This window comes from Oncorhynchus gorbuscha, linkage group LG19 (genome assembly GCF_021184085.1).
Source record: "Oncorhynchus gorbuscha isolate QuinsamMale2020 ecotype Even-year linkage group LG19, OgorEven_v1.0, whole genome shotgun sequence".
Taxonomy (NCBI): domain Eukaryota; kingdom Metazoa; phylum Chordata; class Actinopteri; order Salmoniformes; family Salmonidae; genus Oncorhynchus; species Oncorhynchus gorbuscha.
In genome coordinates this window covers 20,318,020-20,338,685 of record NC_060191.1, presented here as the reverse complement: position 1 = coordinate 20,338,685, position 20,666 = coordinate 20,318,020, and the positions used below count along the sequence as shown (strand labels likewise).

The window sequence follows — 20,666 nt, the reverse complement described above, 5'->3', positions numbered from 1 at the left end:
CAGAGAATGAATTATTTCAGCTTTTATTTCTTTCATCACGTTCCCAGTGGGTCAGAAGTTAACATACACTCAATTATTATTTGGTAACATTGACGTTAAATTGTTTAACTTGGGTCAAACGTTTTGGGTAGTCTTCCACAAGCTTCCCACAATAAGTTGGTTGAATTTTGGCCCATTCCTCCTGACAGAGCTGGTGTAACTGAGTCAGGTTTGTAGGCCTCCTTGCTCGCGCACGCTTTTTCAGTTCTGCCCACATATTTTCCATGGGATTGAGGTCAGAGCTTTGTGATGGCCACTCCAATACCTTGATTTTGTTGTCCTTAAAGCCATTTTGGCACAACTTTGGAAGTGTTATTAGGGTCATTGTTCATTTGGAAGACCCATTTGCGACCAAGCTTTAACTTCCTGACTAATGTCTTGAGATGTTGCTTCAATATATCCACATAATTTTCCTCCCTCATGATGCCATCAATTTTGTGAAGTAAACCAGTCCCTCTTGCAGAAAAGCACCCCCACAACATGATGCTGCCACCCCAGTGCTTCACGGTTGGGATGGTGTTCTTCGGCTTGCAAGCCTCCCCCTTTTTCCTCCAAACATAACGATGGTCATTATGGCCAACAGACCAGAGGACATCTCTCCAAAAAGTACAATCTTTGTCCCCATGTGCAGTTGCAAACCGTAGTCTGGCTTTTTTATGGCGGTTTTGGAGCAGTGGTTTCTTCTTTGCTGAACAGCCTTTCAGGTTGTCGATATAGGACTCGTTTTACTGTGGATAAAGGTACTTTTGTGCCTGTTTCCTCCAGCATCTTCACAAGGTCCTTTGCTGTTGTTCTGGAATTGATTTGCACTTTTCACACCAAAGTACTTTCATCCCATGGTGTTTATACTTGTGTACTATTGTTTGTACAGATGAACGTGGTACCTTCAGGCGTTTGGAAATTGCTCCCAATGGTGAAACAAACTTGTGGAGATCTTACATTTTTTATGAGGTCTTGGCTGATTTCTTTGGATTTTCCCATGATGTCAAGCAAAGAGGCACTGAGTTTGAAGGTAGGCCTTGAAATACATCCACAGGTACACATCCAATTGATTCAAATGATGTCAATTAGCCTATCAGAAGCTTCTAAAGCCATGACATAATTTTCTGGAATTTTCCAAGCTGTTTAAAGGCACAGTCAACTTACTGTATGTAAACTTCTGACCCACTGGAATTGTGATACATGCATCATTCAAGACTAAGTTTCAATTATGTGCAGCGCAATGGACATACAGTATAATGCACAACATCTCAGGAAGAATTTTGAAGACCAGAGGAGCCTCCCAAGTTGGATTTCATCTAATTGACTTTGATTGCAGCTCATTTGTGTATGCTATTAGCCAGACAAAACCTGCTGAGTTCAACAATAAATAATGACTACATTTATCCTCGAGCTGAATACTTTTTCCCTCATTGTTGGGCTATTTGACGTGTAATTTTTTATAAAAAAGTTTATAATAGCAGCGAAATGGCAGCTAAATAATAATGCATATAGATAGTAGCGTACACTGCAAAATGAAACAATCCATAGTAAACTAGTGCTTTGAGGGTGGACTGACTTATTTGGCATTAATAGACTGGTTTTACGCCCAACAACTTTCTATCCAAGCTAGGAGAGAGCACGAGGACTGATCATAGGCATGCAGGCTCAGGTAGGCTATACAAGACAGTGGTGTTTTTATTTTTTTATCAATTGGTTGCAGATTAGTATTCTGTTGTATCGAAAATACATTTTACAATCTGCAATGTTTAAATTTCCAACTTTAATTACTGAACCAGTGATTATATTATTGCCACCAGACATCATTTTAATGATGGCAGACTTGCGGAACTGTGTACAGCTTCGTGAAATGTTAAGCTTAACATGAGAAAATGACGACCAAATAGGCCTACCAATAAACATGTATCCGTTTGCTAAAGCAAAGCTATTGGCTACATGCCCTGTCGCCACAGAAAGCCTATCATCAATCCGATAGGCAGCCGCATAGATATGTCCAAATTTCAGCACCATGGACAGTGGTTGGTAGTCTAAACTTTGTGAGTGACTCTCTGGCTGACACATTTGTTTAATTTAGGGAGTGGGGGCCCCACTCCAACCTTGCAGGGGTCCAGAGAAACTGCGTTACGCCAGTGTATAGGACAGACACTTCAAAACCTTATTCCTTACAATTTATTTTTGGACTGTCTGTTTTGCCATATACAAATGTGTTAATCAATTTGTTTCTATGGGTTATAGCAGTAAAGGCCAAATTCAATGTTTCATCAAATATATGCATATATATATATATATATAAATATATATATACCTACAGGGGTACTCAAATTCAAATGGCAAACTTAGCAATTTTATGACCATCTGAAAACAATTCCATATCTTAACTTAGTAGATATTACGACCTTATGGGCTTAGACCTGAAGACACTTTATGTTGCCGTTTTCATTACCTGCATTTGCCTCCAAGATAACCTATGAGCAACCAATGGTGTATGTTTGTATGGGAATGACTGCCACCTGATGGCAATGTTAAGGAAAACGGTTTTGAAACTGTTGAGCTAAGACAGTTTGTTAATTATTATTATTTGTATGTTGTTGTTGTTGTTGTTGTGTTTTTTGGGGGGGGGGGATAATACAGTAAGAAAATATCAAAATACAAAAAATAAATAATATACAACAATCAATTCAGTAATTAACTTGATATATTCCCCTTTATCTGTCCTTTCAGTTTTGTAATGGCAAATACAAAAAACATGACTCAAACTGCATGAAGACATACTTAATTTACTGTGACTTGACACTGGTTGTATGTTAACTATATGTACTACATACTGTATGTATGAAACATAAAATGTGTGGGGGCGTGTATGATGATGATGTTCCATTGATGTAGAATACATTTGATTCTATGGATTTCATGTGGAAGCAGCACCACTAAATCGTCCACGACAAAATTTACCCCCGTGGACAATAAAGTATATCAGATCTGTGCTCTTTAAGCTGCAGGGTTAGTGGTGACCTCCTCCAGCAGAGGCTTATGCTGCTCCAGGTCCTGGATGTTCTGCAACATATCGGAGCAAAGTTACACATTACTTGGGAGGACACAACAAACACTACCTTGGTTGGTTGTTTGGTTGTGTGTGTGTGTGTGTGTGTGTGTGTGTGTGTGTGTGTGTGTGTGTGTGTGTGTGTGTGTGTGTGTGTGTGTGTGTGTGTGTGTGTGTGTGTGTGTGTGTGTGTGTGTGTGTGTGTGTGTGTGTGTGTGTGTGTGTGTGTGTGTGTGTGTGTGTGTGTGTCTACAAATCCGTATTCTACTTCCATTTGTATGGTCGTTGTATTTGCTCTGTTCAAGGGTTCTCTGTTCGTACCTTTTCCCTCCTTGTACAAAGCCTTGAGACCCGACACTGCAGAGCTGATGGTGACACAAAGCTGAAGGACTGCAGGGACGATGAGCATGATGTCCAAGGCATTCATCAACATCTAATGGTAGAACAGACACATGGAGGAGGATTTGAACATATTGACAATTGACCGGATTGTTTACCTAAATAGCGGTGTTGATGAACACTGTTAGAGAATTTCTGGCATTGTACAGCTCTGAATCTGCCCTAAATAAGGGCACTCTTGTTGTTACTGCTACAGTGTTAAAATTGGGTCATAGTGGCAAACAGGTTCCATCCCATGTAGACAACATTAAAGTTAATCTACCCCTAATTTTGTTGCTTTGCTTTCCTTCATTGCGGTAATCTCTTGCCTCATTGAAAGATGATAGGGCATGTCATAAAGTGTGGTGATGAGTGGGTGTAGAGCCTCTGCTATGCCTGAGCAGGAAGTGCACATCATAAAACCCCCTCTTCTGGTAAATTACTTGAAACAGCAATTGTATGACCATGTTGCTCAAATAACTTATGAATTCAATCAATTCAGTACAGCTCAAATTTCTGCAGCACTTTACGGTAAAGAATTTAGGCTACCGATTGTTTACTTAGATATGTGGGGGAAACTCACATACAATGTATAGCACCCAACTGGGCGATGCCATCAATGGCAGCCATTTTGCATTAGAAAGTGCTCCACCCATTGCGTACCAAGTAGGCTACACGTACGTACAAATAGTGTTTAATTATTTTTAGTTAGCAGCAGAAGTACCCATACCATATAATGTCCCAGTAAAACAGCTTAAACAATACTGTAAAATAAACTACTATCCAGGAGTTACATATGTGTCTGTCAGTGGTGGAGTTCATTTTGCATGTCCCGATGCCCCGGGTGGTTGGAGATTTCACTAAAGGATCGAAGAAATGGTCTAAAATGAGCATACTCTGCCTACCAGGTGCATCCGGCCATGCAAAACGAACTCAACCATTGGGTGTTCTGAAACACTCAGATCCCTCCCGCTGACTCACGAGAGAATGTAAACCATGACAAATGTCTGCATAGATTTTATAACTGTTGAGCTTCAATTGGCAGTATAAACTGTTCAATATAATCTATTTATTTACTATTTTGTAATTACATTTGATTACATTTCTTTTTGAGAGCATGAAACTACACACCCATTTAAATTAACTCAAAATGTATTATTCAACAACAAATGCATATTTTTAGAGAAAGTGAGCTCCTCCATTCCTGGCAATTGAGATGGACACCTCTATAGGTCCTATGTGATCAGTGGTAGACCAGTCTGCTTGATGCACAGTTTGGTTTCCTTACAGGGAAGTAGCTGATAGGGAGGGCTCAACCAGTCTCAGCTAGTTCCTAACAGTACCTCCTCAGTTTAGAGGAACTGAGAGGTTAACCCTTCCCTCAATGAATAATAAACATACAATGAATTCCTGTCGTTTCCTGACAAACTGAAGAACCCTGGCTGTCTGTTTCCAAGAGAGGAATGCCCAGCTTAAAGCTGGATTTCTGTACAAATATCATCTTTCCTCTTGCCTCAGCCATTGTTGGCAGGTCAGACTTCACCCATACATCTTTATAATTTTTCCAACCAGCTCCTCAACATTCCCCCCTAAGGCCCTTCTGCTATTCCCAGCCTGCTAGCTGTCTGGATTGCCGTGTCTCCAGCTCACTTAACCTCCCACTGGTCCCTTCCACACCCAGAAACCTGTTCATTTTACTCTCTGTTCCAAACGCACTAGACGACCAGTCCTTATAGCCTTTAGCCGTACCCTTATCCTACTCCTCCTCTGTTGACGTAGAGGTTAATCCAGACCCTGCAGCGCCTAGCTCCACTCCCATTCCCCAGATACTCTCACTTGTTGATTTCTGTAACTGTAAAAGCCTTGGTTTCATGCATGTTAACATTAGAAGCCTCCTCTCTAAGTTTGTTTTACTCACTGCTTTAGCACTCTGCCAACCCGGATGTTCTAGACGTGTCTGAATCCTGGTTTAGGAAGACCACCAAAAATCCTGAAATTTCCATCCCTAACTATAACATTTTCCAACAAGATGGAACTGCCAAAGGCGGCGGAGTTGCAATCTGCTGCAGAGATAGCCTGCAGAGTTCTGTCATATTATCCAGGTCTGTGCCAAAACAATCTAAAAATCCATCTTTCCAGAAACAAGTCTCTCACTGTTGCTGCTTGTTATAGACCACCTTCTGCAACCAGCTGTGCTCTGGACATCATATGTGAATTGATTGCCCCCAATCTATCTTCAGATCTCATACTGTTTGGTGAACCTAACCTGGGACATGCTAAACACCCCGGCCGTCCTACAACCTAAACTAGATTCCCTCAATCTCACACAAATTATCAATGAACCTACCAGGTACAACCCCGAATCTGTAAACACGGGCACCCTTATAGATATCATCCTGACAAACCTCCCCTCTAAATACACCTCTGCTGTCTTCAACCAGGATCTCAGCTATCACTGCCTCATTGCCTGCATCTGTAATGGGTCTGCCGTCAAACGACCACCCCTCATCACTGTCAAACGGTCCCTAAAACACAGGCCTTTTCAATCAACCTGGCCCGGGTATCCTGGAAGGATATTGACCTTGTTCAGTCAGTAGAGGATGCCTGGTTATTCTTTAAAAGTGCTTTCCTCATCATCTTAAATAAGCATGGCCCATTAAAAAAACACAGAACCAGGAACAGATATAGCCCTTGGTTCACTCCAGACCTGACTGCCTTTGACCAGCACAAAAACATCTTGTGGCGTACTGCATTTGCATTGAATAACAAACAGATCACCGCAATAATATCTGTTCTGGAATTAATGGGGACATATTTTAAATACCTGTAGCCATACTTACACAAAAATCAGTAACATGTACTGTAGAGGTGGCACAACAGACCTTTCTCAGTGGTCCTCACGATCATGTTAAAGGAGGAAAACATGCAACATCCTGCCAAAAAAGATGAATAATATAATGCAAATTCAAAAATCATACTCCTGATTTTCTATATAGCCTAACTTTTCTAGATGGCTTTTCTCTACCAAGACTGAAATAAAAATGTTTCACCTGGCTAAAGACCGGGATAATCACATATACAGCCCCCCGACCTAAGGAGTTTCACACAAGGGCTGGTGGTCTGACCTATGCAGATTGGCAACTAAATTATAGCATACTGATAAAGGATAGGCTGGTCTAATAGTGTTAACCTAGTGTTTTTCCTTCGTCTTTGACAAAGGTTAATCACACTTTTACAAAAAAATCAAATAGTACATTCTCAGCCATGATCTACAGTCACAAATGTGAGACGAGCCTCGTTAAGAATGTCATTAGCTTGGTTTCCAGCCAATTGGCGACAGATTTTCATATGGACATTCTCAAATCCACATAAAGAAAAGGATGCACATGTTCCCACGTCAGTGGGTTTCCAGCCAGTTGGATACAGACTGTCATGCGAATATTCTAAAATCCACATAAAGAAAAAATATTTTCCCACCAAACAAACTTGTTGCGGATAAAAGTCCACGCGTGAGGATGTAGTGTACACAAAATTGATTTTTTCGCTTAAAGCTGCAATAGGTAACTTGCTACTGTCATTCTCATTGAAAGTAAGTCTAAGATGTTTTACATATTTGATCGATTTACAGTAGTGAGTGCATTCTTTTCATACTAAGAAGCGGTAGACTTGTTTTATGTGGGCTATGGCTCCCGGTTTTAAGGTTAGTTTTTGCGTCTTTTACTTTCGGTTTTGTAGGCTACACCAGCTTCAAACAGCTGAAAATTCTATAGTTTTGGAAAATATATTTAGAATGTATTTGAAAAATGTTGAGATCACGTGTCAAACTCATTCCACCGAGAGCAGATTCTCGCCAGACTTTCGCTCCACCCATGTACTCCATTGACTAATTAAGGTTAGTAGTTAGTATGAAACTCCCCTCACCTGGTTGTCTAGGTCTTTATTGAAAGAAATAAACGAATGCCTGCAGACACTGCCCTTCATGGAATGAGTTTGACACCCCTGGTTAAGATGGTAGGCCTACAATGATTATCTACAGGGAATCCCAAACTTTTTAACTCATGACCCACTGCGCGCACGCCATATCCAAATGTACTTTTATATGACAATTATTAAATCCAATCAATATTTGCGCATAAAGGTGTTTTCCATGCGCCGCCATTTCTCGCGTAATTAATTTTACCGGCACAAAAAGATCCCACTATGTCCAATGAACAAATTATCTGTTGGCATTTATAAAATTGAAGCCTACCGAAACGTCCTGTTTCCGTCACAGCTTTCATTAATATTTTTTTTATATGATATTACTTTAGGAAAAATGCATTAGGTCGTGCAGTGCTTTGATTGAGTTATTAGGCATGATAGACTGTGATTCACCTTCAAACCCTAATTTTCATGTCATTAAAGAATTAAATGAATGCATGTGGGATTTGATGCTCATTACCGCACAAAACAACTACAAAACTTTAAAGGGACAATCTGCAGTTAAAACAATAACAAGGTATACACCCCAACTATGTTACGTGTGGTAAAAATTCGAGGGATGGGCCTTGGAGAAATATAAACCACTCTCACATTCATAAACATAATGGTGCAAGGACTGACCATCCATGATATTGACATTTTGGTCCAAAAATGCACGTGGCAACTGCAGATTGCCCCTTTAAATATAATATTTAATATATAAAGTATTTGCCCACTTTTTATCTCAGCATTACAATTTTAGATTTGACAGTGATTTAGAACTGGGTTTATATACATAATTGAGTAGTACACATACATTTTGGCCAAATGCAATGACACCCCCACACCACTAGACTTCAACGTTGCAAAAACCTACGGTAATACTGCTTTCATCTCAGCTTGAGAATTTTGTTAGCTAGTTTTGTGATATAGCAAAGATTATTATATTGACGAGATAGTAAAGTGACCGCTATAACAATGGAAATACATGTCCTCAAAGATGGAAGGCGGGTGATGCGAGAGCACGTGGCACTATTCTACCCAATGAGAGGGCCGATACGAGTGTCAACAACAGGCCATAGAGATAGATAGAGTACTCATCTTGTGTATGTGATATTATAGCGTCTGTAACAGCATTGGCAGCACATTTGAGGCTAACTCTATTTAAAGTAGTACATGATTTTCTTCTTCATCGGTTGAAAACTCCCAACTCATAGGAATCCCCACCCAGTTGACCACTTTAACGGTAGAAGCCCTCAATGGCAATGTCCCTGCTTGAACGTGTTATGATGAGTCCTCTATCTACCTCTATGACAACAGGCACAACTCCAATAAAGTCGTTTTTTCAAAGTTGGCGAAATGCCACGTCTGGTATACCATTACGAAACTTCTATTTAATCAAATAATCCTCACATAGCAAATAAAATATACATTTTTTTGTTGACCAAATTCGACACTTAATGACCATACAAACAAATCATATTTTCGTGGACAGCTTTTGGGCTGAGTAAAACATCTCGCTTTCACCTCTTCCTCTCTGGATGTAGTGAATTTGAAGAGGAGTAAAGATGGCGGAGAACAGCGGCACAGATCCCACTGTGGATTCCAACGTTGTTGAAAATGCTGCCTCAGACGAGACCATGATCGTGGTCACGGTAAAAACTCCGAAAGATAAGGAGGAGATCGCGATATCGGAGGATTCTTCTGTCGCACAGGTATTCGCACTTGTTTACACAGTCAGTTATGCAAGTCATGCTGTGGCTAATAAGCATAAATCGAAGTTAGCTAGCCAACTATTACCTAGCAGGTTTACGATGTTAATTGGGAAGAATCATCTCATTTTCCTGACTAGTAATATTTATTTTCAACTTGTCCATTTCCTTAAGTCGGTTCCTAATAGTAGTTTTACTCGTGTTTTGCACAATCGGCACTGTGTAAAGACATGTATAGCAAGCATGAGCTAGCTAACTACGCAACTAGCTAACGTTAGCTTGTGAGTAAGCTAGCCAGCTACGTCTGTCAGGCTCATCTAGCTAGCTAACTTTAGCTGCGATCAGGTTAGCTGATAACCGGCTAGCCAACGGAGGCTCCGGCCATTGCGAAAGCCGATCGGGAAACGGGTGGGTATAATTTGTTTAACGTTCCAACAGGAATCTGTTCCAAAAACTTCGTAAAGTACAAGGTTGCTAACAAACAACGCATACAAAGTAGCAGGATCAATTCACCTAGCTGCCGAATAGGTATCAACTCACCACGTAGCTTATTTCTAATGTTTGTCCGTAGGCTACCAAAGTGAGGACAGACATTTTTCGGAATCAACGTGGTGAGTGAAATGTTTTATGAAATAGCCCGCTCCCTACCCGGTATCTTATTCTGCCGCTATACAACTTTGTATGCGTTGTTTGTTGGCAACCTTGTTATTTACGAAGTTTCTGGAACAGATTCCTGTTGGAACGTCCCACAAATTATACCCACACTCGGAAAACAAAACTGATCGTTAAGTTCACGACTGGCGACATGGTTAATGTTGTATTTGGTGATTCCCTAAACCATTCATATTTGACCTCATTGTTCTTTATAAAACTAAAAGGACAGCTAGCAGATTCACATCGTTAGCTAACGTTAGCTAGCTAAACCAAGATAACTTGTTTTTTTTTTTTTACCAACATTGAATGATTTGGGTGTGTACCTATCCTCTTTATTCCCATTTGTCTTCACTGGCCACTTCATTCTGTCTCGTGCATACAGTTTAAAGAAGAGATATCCAAAAGGTTTAATGCCAAGCAGGACCAGCTGGTGTTGATTTTTGCTGGTAAAATCTTAAAGGATGGAGACACACTGAACCAACACGGCATCAAGGACGGACTCACTGTTCACCTTGTCATCAAGACTGCTCCCAAGTAAGAAGATTTTCTTGCCCACTATTCTAGTGACACAATTTTGTGTGTGAGATAATGGGAACATTTAGGTTGATAATGACCTCGCTTTTTCTCCAGGGCTACAGTTGGTGGCACATCCCAGTCCTCGGCATCCAGCTCTGGGACCCCCCAGGCCAACAGCAGCGTTAACCCCAGCACAGCGCCCAATGACAGCACAACACCAGGCACTGGGCCTACCCCAGCCTCCACACAGCCACCCAACTTACTGAGTTAGTGACCCAGTCCCCACCAAACCATCTCACAGAAAGACGGCCATATCGCCATACAACTACTCAACATTCACACAACTAGGCACTAACCTATATCCTTCCAGTAATCCACCGCCCCCTTGTGTCTGCATAGGTGGGTTTGGTGACCTATCTAGCCTGTCAGGCATGGGCATGGGCTCGGCCAACTTCATGGAGATGCAGCAGCAGATGCAGAGACAGCTGATGTCCAACCCGGAGATGTTGTCTCAAATCATGGACAACCCTTTGGTGCAGAACATGATGTCCAACCCAGACCTGATGAGGCAGATGATTGTGACAAACCCTCAGATGCAGCAGCTGATGGAGCGCAACCCTGAGATCTCCCACATGCTCAACAACCCTGAACTTATGAGACAGGTTAAGTCTGGAGCTCAGATGGGTCCTTTGCTCAAGGTGTCATATAATTGGTTTTGGGGAATCATAGTGTGTCTTGGTTTTATTTGAATCTCTCTTATGCTCGAAGAGCATATTACTCAAACCATTTAGCTTGTTTATGTAGTTAGCTTACAATGTAGTTGAAATGTAAAAAGGGGTTTATGTAACAGTGCAATTTACAAAGGCCCAAACTCTTAAACTAGACCGCACCACTCCCAGAATGATGGGAGGAATGGGTGTGAGGAGGATCATGCACAGATGCATAATGTTAACTCCCTTCCTCTCTTCAGACCATGGAATTGGCAAGGAACCCAGCCATGATGCAAGAGATGATGCGTAACCAGGACCGGGCGCTTAGCAACCTGGAGAGTATCCCTGGGGGATACAACGCCCTCCGGAGGATGTACACAGACATCCAGGAGCCTATGTTCAGTGCCGCTAGAGAGCAGGTAGCTTATTCCTGCAAATACCATATGTAGACATCTAATTGTCTTGAATCAAGTCCGGTTTTGTGACTTAGTCCACTTTCTTCCCATCCATAGTTTGGAAACAATCCCTTCTCTGCTTTGGGGGGCAACTTGGACTCTGGCGTGCAGCCTTCCAGAACAGAGAACAGGGAGCCCTTACCAAACCCCTGGGGACCCCCTGGAACGACCCCCTCAGAGATCAGGGGGACTGGTGCCTCCACGACAACAACCTCCTCCGCTGGCGGGACTGCACCCAGTGCCTCCAACCCCCTGGGCATCAACGCCTCTGGGCTGGGCAACGGTAACACCACTACATCAGAAGAAGCACTTTCACCTTTTAGTCAATCTGCAAAACTATATTTCCCCTTACACCTGTATTAACATGCCACATTTGAGTATAACCCTTGTTTTGCTGCTTAGCTGATCCGTCTGTATCTCTCACTCCACACCCTATAATCTGTCCAGGTGTGTTCGGTAGCCCTGGCATGCAGAGTCTGATGCAGCAGATCTCTGAGAACCCCCAGCTCATGCAGAACATGCTGTCTGCGCCCTACATGCGCAGTATGATGCAGTCGCTGGCGCAGAACCCTGACCTCGCCTCGCAGGTCTGCACAACTTCAGCCCTCTCTGCAGTAGGATTCAGAAGTCCTGATGAATATTGTAGGCTCTTTTTTGTGAAGAGTAGAATCATTGCTTAATTTTTTACTAATTCCCTCAGGCAATGCTGAACAACCCCCTCTTTGCCGGAAACCCCCAGTTACAGGAACAGTTGAGACATCAGATGCCAGTCTTTCTCCAACAGGTCAGATTTCTGTCTCCAGTTATACACTTTAGTTCCATATACTGACAACAACAACAAAAAAGACGACAGAGTGTTATGGAAGGTGCTGAGTTTCTGACTGTGACTAAATGGAACATCATTTGGGTTGACCAACTAAATGGTTATTTTACAGATGCAGAATCCTGAGTCACTGTCTGTGATGACTAACCCCCGGGCCATGCAGGCTCTCATGCAGATCCAGCAGGGCCTGCAGACCCTACAGACGGAAGCCCCCGGACTCATGCCCAGGTACTGTACCATCTATTATCCAGTAGATGCTTACTGGACAGACTTGTGCTTTATACATTTGATTTTATTGATGATGCCACTTAAACTATGGTTCTTCTCCTAGTTTGGCTCCTGGTGGGATCCCAGTGATTCCTCCAACCACAGGAGGCAGTGTGGCCCCAGAAAATCTTCCTCCCCCAACACAGGGCTCAAATCCCACTGCTGCCACTAACCCATCCCAACAGCAGCAGCAGCTCATGCAGCAGATGTTACAGATGTTTGCTGGAGGAGGAGGCAGCTCATCGGTATGTCATTGAGCTGCAAACATAATTTCTGACTTTCTACTTGGTAACTATACTTTGCTATTTGCTATCCAGTGGGTTAGCATTAGCTTTGTGTTTCTACTGGCCTCATTGACCTAAAACCAATTAATACTGGTACTGAGACTTGTCTCCTAACAGTCACTCAAATAGAACCCCAGCAACATTTTCCATGTAGGCTCATATAAAAATTGACTTTGGTTATGCTCCCCTTCGCAGACCCAGACCGTAACCCCGGAGGTGCGGTTTCAGCAGCAGCTGGACCAGCTCAGCGCCATGGGCTTCATCAACCGCGAGGCCAATCTGCAGGCCCTCATCGCCACGGGGGGAGACATCAACGCTGCCATTGAGAGACTGCTGGGCTCCCAGCCCTCCTAACTCCCTTAGCCCCCTGAAATTACTGGGAGAGAGGGGTTAGGTAGGGGGGTTGAGGGCTGGAGTGGGAGTTTACAAATGAACACAGTCCTTCATCACAGTCTGACAAGCCCCTCAGATAGACTCAACTGAATTCCAATTACTATTCATCTCTTTGGCTGATCTGTGAAAAGTAGGAAAGATATGGGGGCAGGAAGTGGGTGTTCAGATTCAAGTTTCTATTGGAGAGATCTCATATCAACCCTGTGGAATGATGACATCGCTGCAAAATGACGTCACCACTAACATGACTACTTCCTCTGTTGACTATGGGAGATTATTTCTGAAATGACTGCCCATTTGCTGGACATGCATGAGGTTGCCGACTTAACCCATCTTAATGGATTGTGTTTAGCCGGTAACGAGTTGAAATTGAGGAATATGAGTGTTGAAATCATAGGTCAGAGGAATCACTCATTCTTTCATTGTCATGAGAACCTGCTTGTTTTTACTTAATTTCACTCTATCATGCCTGATTGACTAGTATTTATTACAGGAGCTGTAGAAGTTACCTTTTCTTTACCACTCACCTTCAGTTTACCTTCTGCTTTAATCATTTCTTGACATCCTTCAAAACTGATCTTGGCTGTTGGATTCTCTGTTTGAGCACTATAGTGCCCCTGGTTCAGCTGTTTGCTTACACTTTCAGCTTTTTTGGAAGGGATGATTTTCAGATTGGAAGGTCAGACAAGGTAGCTTGGTGAGCTCTGTAGTTAATGCTACATTGAGTCAATGAATGCTATTGAGTGTAAATTATTCAACCGTTTAGGCTCTGATTATGGGTTGTGATAAGACCTCAATGTTTTAATCTGAGCAATGATAAAAATGCAGACACCTTTTACGTTAACCATTTTGTTTATTTTCATACAAGCAGCGGTTTAGTGCCTGATAATGTATGTATTGGGTTCAGCAATATATTCAAAAATAATTTGTGAAATCTATAACGACAAAGTGTACTAATAGCATAGAGAATCGTTTTTCTTAAACCCATACAAATTAGTTGCAGTACCTACAGTTCAAGAACATCTGTTCAGCGCTGCCTTTTTCTTGGAGTCACTCTGTTATCTATTCTAATAATACCTTTCAAGAAACATGATCAAGTGTGTGGTGGTGATTCATTTAGTTCAGAAGCATGGTCTACACCAGTAGTCTTCACTCCTGATCCTGGAGGGATGCACCCTATGCTGAATTCAGATTCTCAATCCTCAAAATGCACACTTGTTCACCCCACCTCAGATTTAAAAGCACTGGACTGGACTGCAGTGAGAACTGTGGTGGAAACTTCATTTAGCCCAAGCTTACGCCAATCCGCACCCTTTTGGCAAAGTGAAATTGGAATTGAGTGCAAGCCCAGCGCAAACACATGTGATTCAGCTATTCATGATCTTGATGAATAGTTAATGTTGGAGACTTAGCCTGTTCACACTGACTGCAACCCCCTAGGACCAGGTGTGATTAACACTAGTCTACATTGTGTATCTTATGAAATTATATGAACTTGATATGGATGATTTGTTCAACTTGTATGGGAATTGTGTGTAGTTTGAGAGGTGGGAAAGTTATAGTGGTGACCATGCATATTTGGTAGATCATAAAAGGACCAAGCTTGAAAATATAAATTGTGAACTGAAATAAACATTGAAATATCTTAATGGCAATTAAGCATTAAGCTGTTTTAACATTCACCAGAGAGGCGCTTGGATTTGTTTATTTTCCTCCATGATGACAAAATGTATAAAAGCATGGATTTCTTAGATCTTCAATTTATGATAATTTCATATCACTTTGAAGATCCTGGTCTAAAATGGTGGCTAAATGAAAACTGTGTAAATTACAAACAAATGACTGGGGCTAGTTCAATCTCATCAATTATGCTTGGGCTGTGAAGTTGGGAGCAATGAAATTGTTAGATTCATCCGGCCTCACCGCAGAGGTTACTCGGGGTAGCTATTATAATTTTTTAACTGATCGGAATCTCATGTCTGAAAATATGATGGGGATATATGACATTATGTGCCCTTGATATACCATATTGTGACTTTATTCAATAACTGCAATTAGCTAACTCTGTTCTTCTAATACAGATTCTCCCCCAGTCCCCTTACTTGGACAAGTGTTTAACATCTCAGGAGCAACATAAAAAGGATATAAATTCTATAATTGGGGCAGATCTGAGTTGAATTGGTGCATTTGAATATATTATTCCAGTGACAGGTTTCAATCGTCTGGAACGCACCCACTGCCAGTGTCATTCCCATAATGCATTACGATTTGTATCAGGAAGTTGAAGGGGTCAGCTGACTGGATTGTGTTGTTATTGAAGAAGTCACTGAACTGGGTGATAATATACATTTCATCATAATTTCGCCTAAATTAATCGAGTTGCTGCAAAGTATTGCTCACTCCAACCATGTTGCGGCCAAAAGCATTGACGCAAGTTCTCAGCCAGGCAAATACAAGCGGAGTACAAAGCACACTGTAAGTATTGAGTGGCAGAGGCACGTGAATATAGCGTTCTTTTTGGCTATCTAGCTAAGTTGGCTAATAATTTGTTCTTAAGATTACTTTTAACGACAGCTTCCTACATGTAGGTAAGTCTTAGCTAACAGTCTAATTGGCTAACGTATCTACATGTTCTCCCCGCAGATTGTTAAACAATGAAGGGTCTCTTTTGGCTTACTCTGGCTATGGGGACACTGACGCTCGAGTGACCGCTGCGATTGCGAGCAACATCTGGTCGGCCTATGACAAGAATGGGCATCAAGCTTTTAACGAAGATAAACTCAAATTCATTCTGATGGATTGCATGGTTAGAGTTTGAACTATATGGTCTAGTTACTATGCATTAACCAAATGCCGCCCCCCCCAATAATTCTGCCTTGCTCTGATTATCCATTGAGTATCACAGTCAGAGACTCCATAGAAAATCTGTTGTATGCCCTATAACGTTAGTTAAATAGTGGTAGAAAATGATGACCTAGGCTAGTTGGCAGCTTGGGAGGTAGTATCACCATTAGAGGTCGACCGATTATGATTTTCCAACGCCGATACTGATACCGATTATTGGATATCCAAAAAAAATGCCGATACCGATTAATCGCCCGATTTATTATTATTTTTTTAATACTAATAAAACATTTTTATAAAACATTTGTAATAATGAGAATTACAACGATACTGAATGAACACTTATTTTAACTTAATATAATACATCAATAAAATCAATTTAGCCCCAAATAAATAATGAAACATGTTCAGTTTGGTTTAAATAATGCAGAAACAAAGTGTTGGAGAAGAAAGTAAAAGTGGAATATGTGCCATGTAAAAAAGCTAATGTTTAAATTCCTTGCTCAGAACATGAGAACATATGAAAACTGGTGGTTCCTTTTTAGATGAGTCTTCAATAGTCCCAGGTAAGAGGTTTTAGGTTGTAGTTATTATAGGAATTATAGGACTATTTCTCTCTCTACCATTTGTATTTCATTAACCTTTGACTATTGGATGTTCTTATAGGCACTTTAGTATTGCCAGTGTAACAGTATAGCTTCCGTCCCTCTCCTCGCTTGAACCAGGAACACATCGACAACAGCCACCCTCGAAGCAGCGTTACCCATGCAGAGCAAGGGGAACAACCACTCCAAGTCTCAGAGCGAGTGACGTTTGAAACGCTATTAGCACGCACCCCGCTAACTAGTTAGCTATTTCACATCGTTACACCAGCCTAATCTCGGGAGTTGATAGGCTTGAAGTCATAAACAGCGCAATGCTTGGAGCACAATGAAGAGCTGCTGGCAAAACGCACTAAAGTGCTGTTTGAATGAATGCTTATGAGCCTGCTGGTGCCTACCACCGCTCAGTCAGACTGCTCTATCAAATCATAGACTTAATTATAACATAATAACACACAGAAATACGAGCCTTAGGTCATTAATATGGTCGAATCCGGAAACGATCATCTCGAAAACAAGACGTTTATTCTTTCAGTGCAATACGGAACCGTTCCGTATTTTATCTAACGGATGGCATCCATAAGTCTAAATATTCCTGTTACATTGCACAACCTTCAATGTTATGTCATAATTATGTAAAATTCTGGCAAATTAGGCGGCCCAAACTGTTGCATATACACTGACTCTGCATGCAATGAACGCAAGAGAAGTGACACAATTTCATCTGGTTAATATTGCCTTCTAATCTGGATTTCTTTTAGCTAAATATGCAGGTTTAAAAATATATACTTCTGTGTATTGATTTTAAGAAAGGCATTGATGTTTATGATTAGGTACACATTGGAGCAACGAGATTCCTTTTTCACGAATACGCACCGCATTGATTATATGCAACGCTGGACACGCTAGATAAACTAGTAATATCATCAACCATGTGTAGTTAACTATTGATTAGGATTGATTGATTGGTTTTTATAAGATAAGTTTAATGCTAGCGAGCAACTTACCTTGGCTTACTGCATTCGCGTAAAAGGCAGGCTCCTCGTGGAGTGCAATGTAATCAGGTGGTTAGAGCTTTGAACTAGTTTAACTGTAAGGTTGCAAGATTGAATCCCCAAACTGACAAGGTAAAAATCTGTCATTCTGCCACTGAACGAGGCAGTTAACCCAAAAATACAGATTTCCGATTGTTATGAAAACTTGAAATGGCGCCCTAATTAATCGGGCATTCTGATTAATCGGTTTACCTCTAATTACCATCAAAGGTCAATTGAAATTCAATGTGCATGCATTTTTATCTATTCCTTTGTTGTCTTCTCTTTGCAGGAAGGCAGGGTGGCCATTACACGGGTAGCTAACCTACTGTTGTGCATGTATGCCAAAGAGACTGTGGGCTTTGGAATGCTTAAAGCCAAGGTGAGGAAGAATACTTTGAGAGTGGATGACATTGGTAACATTGGTATTTGAATTGTGTTGTATTTGAAATTACAAAACACTAATGACTTATTCCTGAAGAGAACAAGTATGTACTGTGGAAGTCGGAAGTTTACATGTTTTTCAACCACTCCACAAATTTCTTGTTAACAAACTATAGTTTTTGTCAAGTCGGTTAGGACATCTGCTTTGTGCATGACACAAGTCATTTTTCCAACAATTGTTTACAGACAGATTATTTCATTGTATCACAATTCCAGTGGGTCAGACGTTTACATACACTAAGTTGACTGTGCCTTTAAAAAGCTTGGGAAATTCCAGAAAATTATGTCATGGCTTTAGAAGCTTCTAATAGGCTAATTGACATCATTTGAGTCAATTGGAGGTGTACCTGTGGATGTATTTCAAGGCCTACCTTCAAACTCGGTGCTTCTTTGCTTGGCATCATGGGAAAATCAAAAGAAATCAGAGAAAAAAAATTGTAGACCTCCACAAGTCTGGTTAATCCTTGGGAGCAATTTCCAAATGCCTGAAGGTACCATGTTCATCTGTACAAACAATAGTACACAAGTATAAACAATATGGGAACACGTAGCCGTCATACCGCTGAGAAAGGAGACGCGTTCTGTCTCCTAGAGATAAATGCACTTTGGTGCGAAAAGTGCAAATCAATCCCAGTACAACAGCAAAGGACTGTGTGAAGATGCTGGAGGAAACAGGTACAAATGTATCCATATCCACAGTAAAACGAGTCCTATATCGACATAACCTGAAAGGCCGCTCAGCAAGGAAGAAGCCACTGCTCCAAAACCGCCATAAAAAAGCCAGACTACGGTTTGCAACTGGACATGGGGACAAAGATCGTACTTTTTGGAGAAATGTCCGCAAAAATAGAACTGTTTGGCTGTAATGACCATTATGTTTGAAGGAAAAAGGGGGAGGCTTGCAAGCCAAAGAACACCATCCCAACCGTGAATCATGGGAGTGGCAGCATTATGTTGTGGGGGTGCTTTGCTGCAGGAAAGACTGGTGCACTTCACAAAATAGATGGCATCATGAGGGTGGAAAATTATGTGGATATATTGAAGCGACAACTTCCTGACTAATGTCTTGAGATAAATCTTGGTCGCAAATGGGTCTTCCAAACGGACAATGACCCCAAGCATACTTCCAAAGTTGTGGCAAAATGGCTTAAGGACAACAAAGTCAAGGTATTGGAGTGGCCATCACAAAGCCCTGAACTCAATCCTATATAAATATGTGTGGGCAGAACTGAGATGGTGTGTGTGTGAGCAAGGAAGCCTAGAAACCTGACTCAGTTACACCTGCTTTGTCAGGAGGAATGGGCCAAAATTCACCCAACGTATTGTGGGAAGCTTGTGGAAGGCTACCCAAAACGTTTGACCAAAGTTAAACAATTTTAAAGGCAATGCTACCAAATACTAATTGAGTGTATGTAAAGTTCTGACCCACTGGGAATGTGATGAAATAAATAATTCTCTCTACTATTATTCGGACATTTCACATTCTTAAAATAAAGTGGTGATCCTAACTGACCTAAGACAGGGAATATTTACTAGGATTAAATGTCAGGAATTGTAGAAAAACTGAGTTTAAATGTATTTGGCTAAGGTGTATGTAAACTTCAACTGTATGTAATTTAAAGAGCCATGAGCACAGATCATTTCTGCATACCATACTAAGCATATTTCTCCTGTCTGTGTGATATTTTTAGGCTGAAGCACTGGTGCTTTATCTGGAGGAACCTTTAACTCAAGTTGCTGCGTCATAGGGGAAGTCTGGCTGGAGCGTTGTCTTCCATTTTGTCTCCCCTGAACATACATGAACTCTTAATGCTGATGTGAATGCTTTACCTGGTCTTCATGAACCACTCCAGTCTGTATGAATGAACTGAGTATTTATCTTCTGATTTACTATATTTATACTCAATATGCTCTAACTTAATTCTTGAGTTTTTAGTAATTTGGCCTTTTGTGGCATGCAGTTCAAAAGTCAAGCTCATACTTTGTAAGGCTGGCTAGGTACATCTTTGAGATTCAAGAGGACTGCTGAAAATGCTGACACATTAACGTTAAGGCATTCACTGTTTACCCTAGTCAGAATCTTACATTTGTCTGTTGCTGCCACGCAATAAAATGTATGATATCCCTTTGTAACAGGCTATCCATAAGTTGTTGTTTTTTTTCCAATTGAAAAATCAATAAAAAACATCTTCAGGGATATGAAATAAATAGTTTTATGTACTTGATTTATATGTTAGATTTTTTTGTTCCAGGGGTACCAAGTTCTTTTTTTGCATTACAGGTTTGCTGAACAGACCGTGCCAATTGTTTGACAGTATTGTTATTACTGATATATATATTTCTGTTTGACAATTCAGACCTTTATCAACACTGTTTCTAGGTCCCTTTTACTGTTGCTTTGTGTTCCTGGTTTGAGATTAACAGAACCAAGGGTTGGTTAATTCCATAGTTGCATACTGTAGCAAAACATTTAGCAATGGAAACAGTTTTGTAACAATTAGGTTCTATTTG

At 41.1% G+C, this 20,666-nt stretch overlaps 2 protein-coding genes and 1 long non-coding RNA gene across 3 annotated transcripts; 2 read left to right on the top strand and 1 right to left on the bottom strand.

Moving 5' to 3' along the window:
* Positions 1–1,115: 1,115 nt before the first annotated feature.
* LOC124005600 lies at positions 1,116–9,544 on the bottom strand. Its single transcript, XR_006833656.1, has 4 exons — positions 8,945–9,544; positions 6,298–6,390; positions 3,401–3,512; positions 1,116–3,093 (listed from the first exon to the last, which is right to left on the bottom strand). It is a non-coding gene; the product is annotated as an uncharacterized LOC124005600 (long non-coding RNA).
* Positions 8,826–14,918, top strand: LOC124005599 (ubiquilin-4-like). Its single transcript, XM_046315004.1, has 11 exons — positions 8,826–9,132; positions 10,166–10,317; positions 10,414–10,565; positions 10,699–10,961; positions 11,270–11,428; positions 11,522–11,747; positions 11,912–12,051; positions 12,165–12,248; positions 12,400–12,515; positions 12,619–12,799; positions 13,034–14,918. Exons 1-11 carry the CDS (start codon positions 8,986–8,988, stop codon positions 13,190–13,192), a joined length of 1,779 nt encoding a protein of 592 aa, XP_046170960.1. The 5' UTR covers positions 8,826–8,985; the 3' UTR covers positions 13,193–14,918.
* Positions 14,919–15,492: 574 nt separating this feature from the next.
* On the top strand, positions 15,493–20,380 carry LOC124005539 (ragulator complex protein LAMTOR2). Its single transcript, XM_046314904.1, has 4 exons — positions 15,493–15,706; positions 15,875–16,037; positions 18,004–18,093; positions 19,847–20,380. Exons 1-4 carry the CDS (start codon positions 15,639–15,641, stop codon positions 19,901–19,903), a joined length of 378 nt encoding a protein of 125 aa, XP_046170860.1. The 5' UTR covers positions 15,493–15,638; the 3' UTR covers positions 19,904–20,380.
* Positions 20,381–20,666: the final 286 nt, after the last annotated feature.